The sequence below is a fragment of the Embiotoca jacksoni genome, unplaced genomic scaffold (assembly GCF_022577435.1).
Source record: "Embiotoca jacksoni isolate LCO1_2020_lvr unplaced genomic scaffold, fEmbJac1.0.p SCAF_36, whole genome shotgun sequence".
Lineage (NCBI taxonomy): Eukaryota > Metazoa > Chordata > Actinopteri > Embiotocidae > Embiotoca > Embiotoca jacksoni.
Genome location: NW_027185388.1, coordinates 3,063,167 through 3,072,740, shown reverse-complemented (window position 1 = coordinate 3,072,740; position 9,574 = coordinate 3,063,167). Strand labels below are relative to the sequence as shown.

The following is a 9,574-nucleotide window of genomic DNA, read 5'->3' as shown; positions in this document are numbered from 1 at the left end:
GATCATGGAAGTAGATCATGTTTGTTGTGGGTTTTAATGCTCAGATCAAGTCTGCGTCGAATGGTTTTGTTTTGACGGTGCGTTCCTTCCTTCCACGTGTCCGGTCAGTGGTGCCGGTCCGTCCCTTCTCCTGACACGCCGTCTCTTGTCCCGTCTGCTCTCCGTTGATTTTCCAGCTCCTCCAGTTCACGCATTTTCTGTAATTGGAGTCGTGACACAGAACAGTTTCATCCCAGAGAGACTAAATGATTCTTTTGCTTGTCAGGTTTTATGAAATCTGAGCCTAATGCCATTTTGAGGATTAGTTTGAATTGCTTCGTCTCATTATATTTATAAGAATCTAAATGTAAACCGCTGGTTCACCTGTGTTATCTGAGCGTTGATGATTTCAACATACTGCCACTCCTGACCCAGAGACGCCATATCGTCCAGAAACTGGCGTCTTTCCTTGATCTCATTCAGAACTGCAGAGAAAAAAATAACAATACAGACTTCATCTGAGGTGCATTGGATCTACAGTATTTAGTCGGAGGTCCACAAATGGACTTTATAAGGTCAGAGAGACTATTAAGGTCAATTTTTTGATGCTCTCTTAATAAACCATTTCCATTCAGATAGGATGTGTTGCTGTGACGTTTCCACCTCATCTGTATCTGCCTCACCTTCCTGGTACCGATCCTTTTCCTCCGGTTCTTCTGGCTTCTGACGAGCAGAAGCTTTCTGAGACGATGGCGCTTTGACTTCATCTTTTCCTGTTGCGAAGATATTCTGCAGCCTCCTCTTCTCTTTCTCCAAGTCTCCTGGAGGGAGGTGGAGAAAAAGATGAGCAACGAGGAGACCGAATGTTTCTCGACAACAACAAATTAAAAAAGGGGGATAGTTTCAGGAACATACGTGTCGGACCAGGACTGAACTTTTCTCTCTCGTAGCTGTTCCCAGATCGACACTGTTCTGCACTGCGTCTCTGAGAAAAGACCGGCCTGTGTTTCTGGACCGGTTTACTGGACGAAGCGGACTGTGTGGGGCTAGAGGTCGGACACAACGCTGCTCCGTTTTAAGGGGAAAGTAAAAAAAAACATGTTTTTAATGTGGCAACACAAAACGTTGTGATACTAACTGTTTCATAAAGTGGATCCAGCACTCATTGAGCGGTTGTTTGTTAATTAGTGGACGGAGTCCCTATTATTATTATTATTATTATTATTGTAGCTTTCAGCCGTGAAGTTATAACACGATAGTGTCTGTGTTTTAAACAATATGCTGCTACACCAATAAAACCAATGTTCCTTCTTCCAACCTCGAAACAGACGTACTTCTCGGGCTTTTGTTGACCTGTTTTCTGTGGAGGCTGGTGAGCATCGACTCCTCCTTAAATACTGGGAAGGAGGACAGAAGGTGAGGAGAACACGGCACAAACCGAGACGAAGGTGCTGTCGAGACTTCCTCCAGGTCCTCTCACCTCTCAGCATGTCCTCCGTCTCCCGGCTGCACTTTGTGGCTCTGCAGTTGTTCCACAGTCCTCCGCCAGCTGATCCCTGTGAGGAGTTCTCCATCTGAAAACACCAGCTGAGCTTCACCTGCAGGATACAAGGCCAGGCTTTACGTCACATTTCATTTTGTTACATAGCACGTGTTTGTTTGTTTGTTTCATCTCAGTTTCAGTAGGTTAACCAGCTGAAGACTCTTTCTGTCTTGTAGGTTGTAGATAACTGACTTTACCATTCAAACTGTCAGCTAACTTCTTGGTAGCTGCGTTAGCTGGTTAAGATACTGTTGATTTCACTGTTCTTGGCTTAAACTAACAGGAGAAAAATATACAAAACATATAACCGCATCGAATAAAATGAAATTAAATATATATATCCTCCATTTTCTTTATATATGGAAAACCCCTCCGTAAACACGCTGATTTAAATACACACCTGGAAGATCGCAGCGTCTTCTCCGGTACGATGGTCTGTTGCCGTAGCAACCGAGTAACCACGAGCGTGACCATGGTAACGCTATGTAAACAGTGGCTGTAGCTGCACGCAGGGCTGATTTGTACAAAGTATATTATAGTATGTCGTCCAAAATATCACATAAAAATGTCAAACTATGGTATGTCGTCCAAAATATCACATAAAAATGTCAAACTATGGTACGTCGTCCAAAATATCACATTAAAAAATGATCCAAAACAACCAAACTATTGATTGCATTTAATCTGACTTATATTTATTTCAAAAGACAAACGAGTAAATTCAACATATAAGATGTATTTTTTACGACATTATTGATATCCATTGTTTAATAGGAGATCCTCAGTGACTGACATTATGATGGACCCCGTTTTTAAGGAGGACCAGAAGATGCAGCAGGTTTTGACCACTAGAGGGAGACATTGGTTTTAATGATCGATGCCTTCATCAGTTCATGATCCATAAAATCAAGAATTTGCTTCTCATACCGTAAAACATTTTCATAATTTTACTCTTTAAAGCTTTAAGGCTTTAGACATGCCATGAGGGGAATATTTTCACTGAGAGGATACTCCATGAAATAAGAGAAATAAAAGACAATATTTAGAGCTACACAGATCCACTTTGCACGCAGAGATTTTTTTTTTTTAAGAAATTCATGTCACGAAGAAAAAATATGACATTTTTGTTCAGTATTAGGCACCTCATAGAAAAGACAAAGAGACCCAAGTAGCAGGACGTCCTGCGCCGTCCTATAACACTCGGAGGGAAAGAGAGAGTCTTTATCAGCCAATCGGGGCTCAGCAGCAGCCGGGACTCTTTTTATCTGCGGGGGGACAGCAGCCTGCATTTACACCACGTCAGCAGATAAACAGCAAACCGAATATAATCACCTTTCACACACAGGTCTTCTCAGAAGACGTGGTGTCCTCACCGCGGACACACAGACACCGACCGACCTGCAAAAACAAAAGAAATGCACTTTAAAAATTTTTTTTTTTTTTTTTTTTTTTTTTTTTTATAGCCATCAGAATTATTACACATCAATTATTTGTTTCCGTTATATGTTTGTATGACAGTCAGCTCACATGTTTACCATGTTTTTAGTTCGTTATTCACGTTCAAAGTGTGTAAAGAAGTTGCTTAGCAACAAAAGGTTACATACAATTATTATTTTTTTTTTTAAATTATATGTTTTTTTATTAACACTTTACATCCCATATTAAGATGAAATGTGCACATGAACTCACTCTGCACTCTGCTTCATTAGATAGCGACCAGCAGTCATCTGATAACGATGATCTGTTACTAATGAGTTTCTTTTACTGCGTTTTACAGCCACGACCGGATGGAAATGTAACATTTGCATGATGTTTGAAGAGCTATTTATTTGATCTTATAGCTTTTTTGTTGTTGAAATTTTCAAATTGTTGTCATTAATGTATCTACTTCTACCCCCCCCACTCCACCCCCTTTTTTGTTGTTGTTTTGTTTTGTTTTGAAATTATAGTTATTTTGCTTTTTGGTTGTGACCATTTTTCATGATGCGCGCTGCATGTAAAATAAAATTGCCTGTCATTTCACATTTTCCAGAAACAAACCAAAAAAGGTATGTTTGTTTTCTGATTGTTTGTAGTCTCAAATTTCAAGAATGTAGGTGTCAACAATTTTAAAATTATTGATTCATTACTCAAACTTTGAAAGCTTTCAGACACAAGTTTGAGCAAATCATGCAGCATATTTACCTCCGAATATTTGCTTGTGTTTTACCTGTAAAATAAATGAATGAGGACTTCAGCACTGAAACTCTATTTTGGGGTTTTGATCTAAGCATTAGTGATTCAAGTTTCTTGGTATTTCTTGGTGAAATGAGAGCTTGATGCTCATCAGTGTTTTCAGAAGTGACTTTTTGCTCTGAATCCCACAGAAGAGGAAGACAGCGGTGAGATAGAAGAGCTTCTTTGTGATTAAAAACAACCAATCTTCAGGGGATGAGGAAAATGAGCCAGCGAAATAATTCACAGTCACGCTCCACCTCCTAACGGTCCAAACCTACATGAAAAAGAGAGATTTGAAGTTGAACTCGCAGCTGACAGAGATAGACAAGAGCGAAGAGGGGGAGATAGCGAGGGAGGAATGACGAAAGGAGGCAGCTTTTGAGAAACTTTCTGTCTCTGCACTGTAACGGGGATGAGAGGCCTGGTCAGCTGGGGTTTGACTTTCTGCTAGCTCGGGGAAACAACGGCACGTAAAAGTGAGAAATAGAGGTAAAAAAAACTAAAAGAAAAGAGACTTGACTGTTGCTGCTGCTGTTTACACCTGCTGCCGTATCAAAGTGCTTGATGGCTGTTACCCAGGCCGTGCTCCCGTCCTTCAGCTCCTTCTCTAACCTCGCTTGCTCCGCTGACGATATGAGAGTAAGTATCATGTTGGTTCTTACGCAAACATTTTTTTTGCTGTATATTGTATGACCTGAAGAGATGACAGCAGCTGCATGTCTGAGAGAACCATGACAGTAATGTTGTATGATCTGGATTATTGTAAAAAAAACAAAACAGATGAATCATTTCACTTAATATTCGTTTGACAGACTGTTTATATTTGTTTTGAACTATAATGTTTATTAAGTAACTCTGAAACTGAAACTTTTACATCTAAACTAGTAGAAAAGTGAGTTTTCATGAACAGGTTGGGAAAACATATTTTCAAAAGTATGATCAATTTCCCTTTAAAATAATCTGAGTATGTATGTATGTAAATAATTAGTGAGGGATTGTTCCTGAAGTTTGATTGCACTTATTGTTAGTTAGACAAACTGTCTGCTAACAACATTAAAAAAAAATTGTAGTTTGAACATAATCTGAGGATGGTTTGCAAGGAGTGGATGTTTAATTTAAAAAGAATAGTCTGAAATAATAACTTTACATTTATCTTGAAATAACAAACAGAAACCAATGAAATCTTCATTAAAGAGATTAAAAAAAAAATGTGAGCCTGTAAATGAAGTCCAACATAACTGTTTATGGTGATCTTCGGTTCTCGATGCTCTTCAACATCCAGGTGTGGAAGTCTGATGGCGGGTCTCTCCCTCTCGACTTTACAAGTGACAAACTGTCACCGGGCAGCTCGAAGCAGCTGCAGGTCTCCCGACAAATGACCGAGGAGCTCCTGGATGAGGACAGCCAGGCCTCTTGGGACATTGACTTCCTGCTGTCTGACTGGATCAGCCCTTCGCCTGACCTCAACCCCTCCCTGGACAACAACAGCCAACCGCTCCCGCAGCTCGACCCAAACAGAGCGTACGTAGAGGCGGGCGTGTTTAAGGACCAACCGGGCCAGGAGAGCCTGCAGATGAGCAGCGGCGGCCTCATGGCCGAGCTCCTGTCCCCGGCCGAAACCACGGCAGTCCAGCCGGAGTTGTACCACCGGGGTTACAACGAGGACCAAACCGCTCGGACTTCATTTCCAAATGTACACAACGTAAATCAGTTTGACTTCCATCAGGGAGGAAGTGTGGAGAGACACAGCAGAGGAAGCATCAGTAAGGTCACATCATGGGACTTCCACCCTTACTATGCCCAGCAGCGCCCCCCCATGGTGACCTTCCCCGACAGCAGGTTCATCCCACCTCAGGCTGTGACCTCTGACCCTCGACACTACAGCTACTTCAACCACAACGCCGGCCTTTTCTGCGACTACACCCACAGCCAGGCCACCGGCCACCTGCCCCTCCACCAGCAGCCGCTGCTGATCGGACCGCCGCTGCCTCCCGGTGCGGTGGAGGGGAAGCGTAGCAGGAAGGCGGCGGGGAAGAAGAAGCCCGCCATCCACAGCTGTGAATACCCCGGCTGCAGCAAGACCTACACCAAGAGCTCCCACCTCAAGGCCCACCTCCGCACCCACACCGGTAACCAACAGCAACAAAAATACACACGCTTAATCTCAAAGTTTGACTTAATTTATTTATTTCTTGATTACTGTCTTCTTTATCGTTTAACCACCAGGGGAGAAACCGTACCAGTGTTCATGGGAAGGCTGCAACTGGAAATTCGCCCGCTCGGACGAACTGACGCGTCACTACCGCAAGCACACGGGTCAAAAACCCTACGAGTGTATGCTGTGTCAGCGGGCCTTCTCCCGCTCTGACCACCTGGCTCTGCACATGAAGAGACACACCTGAAGCACACACACACACACACACACACACACACACGCGCACACACACACACACACACACACACACACACACACACGCACACACACACACACACACAGACAGAGAGAGAGAGACAAACCACTGCCATTTAAATTCAAATAAATTCAAACGTAGACAATCCTTCATTGGGTTTGTAGGAATCTGTCTTAATCTGCTTTTGATTTATTTCAAAAGACAAATGAGTCAGTTCAACATATAAAATAGATTTTTATGTAATTATTGATATCCGTTGTTTCAAAGGTGACCCTCAGTTACTGACTTATAATGGACACAGTTTTGTAAAGAGCACCAAGAGATGCATCAGAAGCAGAGATATCAGGACATGATACCTGCAGGACATGAAACACAAACCCAGCTGACGGCCGACAGTTCGGTCACAGACTTCGGTCACAGGGTGTTCGTGACATACAGTTACTGTCGAGCAGTGACGAGGAACAACCGCGGGTTGTTTCTCATTTTCAATCTGTCTCTAACGATGCTAAACTCATGTGACATCACTTAAAGCAATTCATCAGATTTCATTCCTCTGGAGCTACTAAAGTCTCGTATCCGGTGCTCCTGGTAACCTGTGTGCAGAATTTAAAATCAGCATACCTCCAAAAAATATTTCAACATCACATTTTGTATCTTGAGGACCTTCAGTGGTGCAACGCCTGACTCCGGTCCTAACCCTCAACTTTACTCCTAAACTTCAAAACCAAACACTCAGTTTTCACTCAACCAGCTGAAAAACTGATGTCCTCACTCGAAAAGTCTAAAATAAAATAATCTTCTGTAAGTGCCAGCTGCTCAGCGAGGACAACAACACATGCTCATGATGTAAAGTTAGTGTGCTTAAAGCAAGAAGGGTGAGTTGGACAAACACTGTACACTCTGTGGGCAGGTTAACAGCAGACGTAAACACTAACAAAAGACCAACCAAGAAGTGTGTAGCATGGTTTTACAGTACAATACACATCAGGATATCCAGCACAAAGACATGACAACCGCTGAGACGATCCGATGTCTTTGTCTGTTTCCCCTTCAAAATATTACGTGCCAAAAAGTGTATCATAAAACAACTAAAGAAGGGTTATGTGTTTTTGTATTTGTTGATCAATTTTAAGTTAAGAAATACACGTTTGCTTTTTTCTTTCTTTCTTTCTTTCTCTTCAAACAGATTTCAAAGCTGTAAATAATCTGCATCTTTTCAAGTTGTTTTATCATCAACTAAAAATGAGCAAGATATTTATTATTATAATGTTTTATATCTAAAGACATTATTATACTATTGTACAATGTTTTTATATTTTCAGAGTGCTTTAAGCCTTTTAAGGATTGTTTTCATCATCATGATTCCAATAATAAAGACTTCTAATGCTGTAAAACTACTTCTCAGTGGTGCATAATTTATTTAAAGGCTGATCTTAAAAACACACATCTACTCTATAATCTCTATAATGAGATTAACACCACTGTTACAGGTTTCAAACTCCTGTTTTCAGAGTGAGTAAAACTAAAAACAAGCAAATACCGAGTGTAATGTCAGCCTTCGGCCTGTAGGTGGCAGTCGGATCTCTGTGCAGTCCTCCTGGCTGCAGGCTGGTATCAGAGAACTGTTGGCATTTGACTCTTCTGTGTTTCTAATCTGGGTGAGTCTGATGTCGGGATGAAAATCTTCTTATGTAACTCGGCAGTCACTGATTCATCCTGATGATGTCAGATGACGGAGGACATCATCACACTGCGGAGCTCCTTCTTCACCAGTGCTCACCCCGAGGGAGGACACGGAACCGCAAACACAACAACATTTGCAAACACAAAGTTATTTCATTTGAATTTTGTGCACATCTACTGTAAATACGGGCCAGATCTCCATCGACACGGTGACATCACAGGTAAACTATAAAGGGATAAAAAAAAAAATGTGTTTGACCCACAGTTATCATTTGTGCAAAAGAGTCTATTTTAAATTAGCTCTTGAACGATGCCGGATTTTTGGGGCCGATACCTTCGAGTAAAAAATAATGTTGATATCAACTCAAACCGATATTCTTTATATATTGGATGTTCAGTATAAACACCCATTTCTTTGCGGTTCGTTCGGGGTTATGGTTGCAGACATTCACTTGAACTCTACCAACAACTGATTTGGTTTTGGGTCGAGGTCAGTGTATCCATCCAGTTCAACTGAACACATTACCTAAGAAACACCTCGAAGGACTTTCTTCAAATTTGGGACAAAGATTCACTTGGACTCGAGGACAAAGTGATTTGAATTTGGTGGTCAAAGGTCACTGTTACATGATGTCTGTCCCATTCCTGTGAATGCGATGCCATAACTAAGGAACAAAAGGGGCGGTTGTGACCACATTTCCCCCACAGTGGGGGACACTTATCTTGGGTATCAACCTTGAAACTGAAGAGATTGTATGGAAAACGTCTGTTAAGCATTGATATTGTTGAAATTGTAGATTTTCTTTTAGCATCCATATTCGAAGCATCGTCTACTGTCATAGCTGGAACTTTAGCTCAACCAGAATCGGTTTTCTCGGCCAAACAGTGAACACGAGGATTCCTACAAAGTCTTCGATGCACATATTATACAAGTTGCGACAAACATGAATGTCAACTGCAACTTGACTGGTTGGTCGGAGGCAGTGATTCAGTGTCGCAGGCTTCAGTCCAACGAACGCTGACTCAAATGATGTCAATTTAGGCCCAATTCATATAATACATAATACATTTTATGAATTTGACATTGATGTCACCTGTTGGTTTGTGAGCGGCCTTAACGAAGCCTCGAGTTTGGATACTGGGTCGTTGCCATATTGCTAGTTCGCAGCGGTTTGGAGTCAGGAGTGACCATATATGGGCGAGCTGTGGGAGGAGCGAGCGCTGGATCTGACTCGATCTGGTTGGATACTTCGACCCGCCCACCGATAGCTGTAACCTGACTGCACCACAGGCCTGTCAATCAAACAGACAACTAATAAGAAGGAGTGACTTTAACTAGAAAAACCAAAATAACTCTTGGAAAAAAATGACTGACCTCGAATTTCATGAGAGGAAGTTGAATGGGAGTCAATGGAGGCAGGGGATTTTCTGAGCCAACCTCTAGTGGCACTCGGTGGTATTGCAGCTTAAGGCACTTCAACATCGGCCTCATTTTTCAGACCCAAAAGCTACGAACGCTTTTATATCCAGTCTGTGGTCTTTACTCTGTCATGAACCCATCTCTACTTTCTGGATGGCCTGAACATGGCGACATAGAGTCTTTTGTTTTTGGTGTTTTAATCTTACTGGACGCCACAAATCATTAAGTACAGCAGCGAGCTCCACTCCAAGTTTTTTTTTTGCGTACTATCATGGCTATGATTGGCCTCTTAATGCTGCTAATCCAGGACAACATAGAGGG

At 42.0% G+C, this 9,574-nt stretch overlaps 2 protein-coding genes across 4 annotated transcripts; one reads left to right on the top strand and one right to left on the bottom strand.

Moving 5' to 3' along the window:
* Positions 1 to 5: 5 nt before the first annotated feature.
* cunh22orf23 (chromosome unknown C22orf23 homolog) lies at positions 6 to 2,917 on the bottom strand. 3 transcript variants are annotated; one of them, XM_069165852.1, is made up of 7 exons: positions 1,923 to 1,960; positions 1,460 to 1,577; positions 1,314 to 1,376; positions 895 to 1,044; positions 663 to 800; positions 364 to 464; positions 10 to 197 (listed from the first exon to the last, which is right to left on the bottom strand). In XM_069165852.1, the coding sequence occupies exons 2-7, from the start codon at positions 1,551 to 1,553 to the stop codon at positions 105 to 107; spliced, it is 639 nt and encodes a 212-aa protein (XP_069021953.1). In that variant the 5' UTR covers positions 1,554 to 1,577; positions 1,923 to 1,960; the 3' UTR covers positions 10 to 104. The 3 variants fall into 3 exon arrangements, with proteins under 3 accessions (XP_069021952.1, XP_069021951.1, XP_069021953.1); XM_069165851.1 differs by lacking the exon at positions 1,923 to 1,960 and adding an exon at positions 2,855 to 2,917 and having other exon boundaries at positions 6 to 197; positions 1,298 to 1,577; XM_069165850.1 differs by having other exon boundaries at positions 6 to 197; positions 1,298 to 1,577.
* Positions 2,918 to 3,863: 946 nt separating this feature from the next.
* klf1 (Kruppel like factor 1 (erythroid)) lies at positions 3,864 to 7,537 on the top strand. Its single transcript, XM_069165988.1, has 3 exons — positions 3,864 to 4,378; positions 5,022 to 5,868; positions 5,966 to 7,537. Exons 1-3 carry the CDS (start codon positions 4,304 to 4,306, stop codon positions 6,139 to 6,141), a joined length of 1,098 nt encoding a protein of 365 aa, XP_069022089.1. The 5' UTR covers positions 3,864 to 4,303; the 3' UTR covers positions 6,142 to 7,537.
* Positions 7,538 to 9,574: the final 2,037 nt, after the last annotated feature.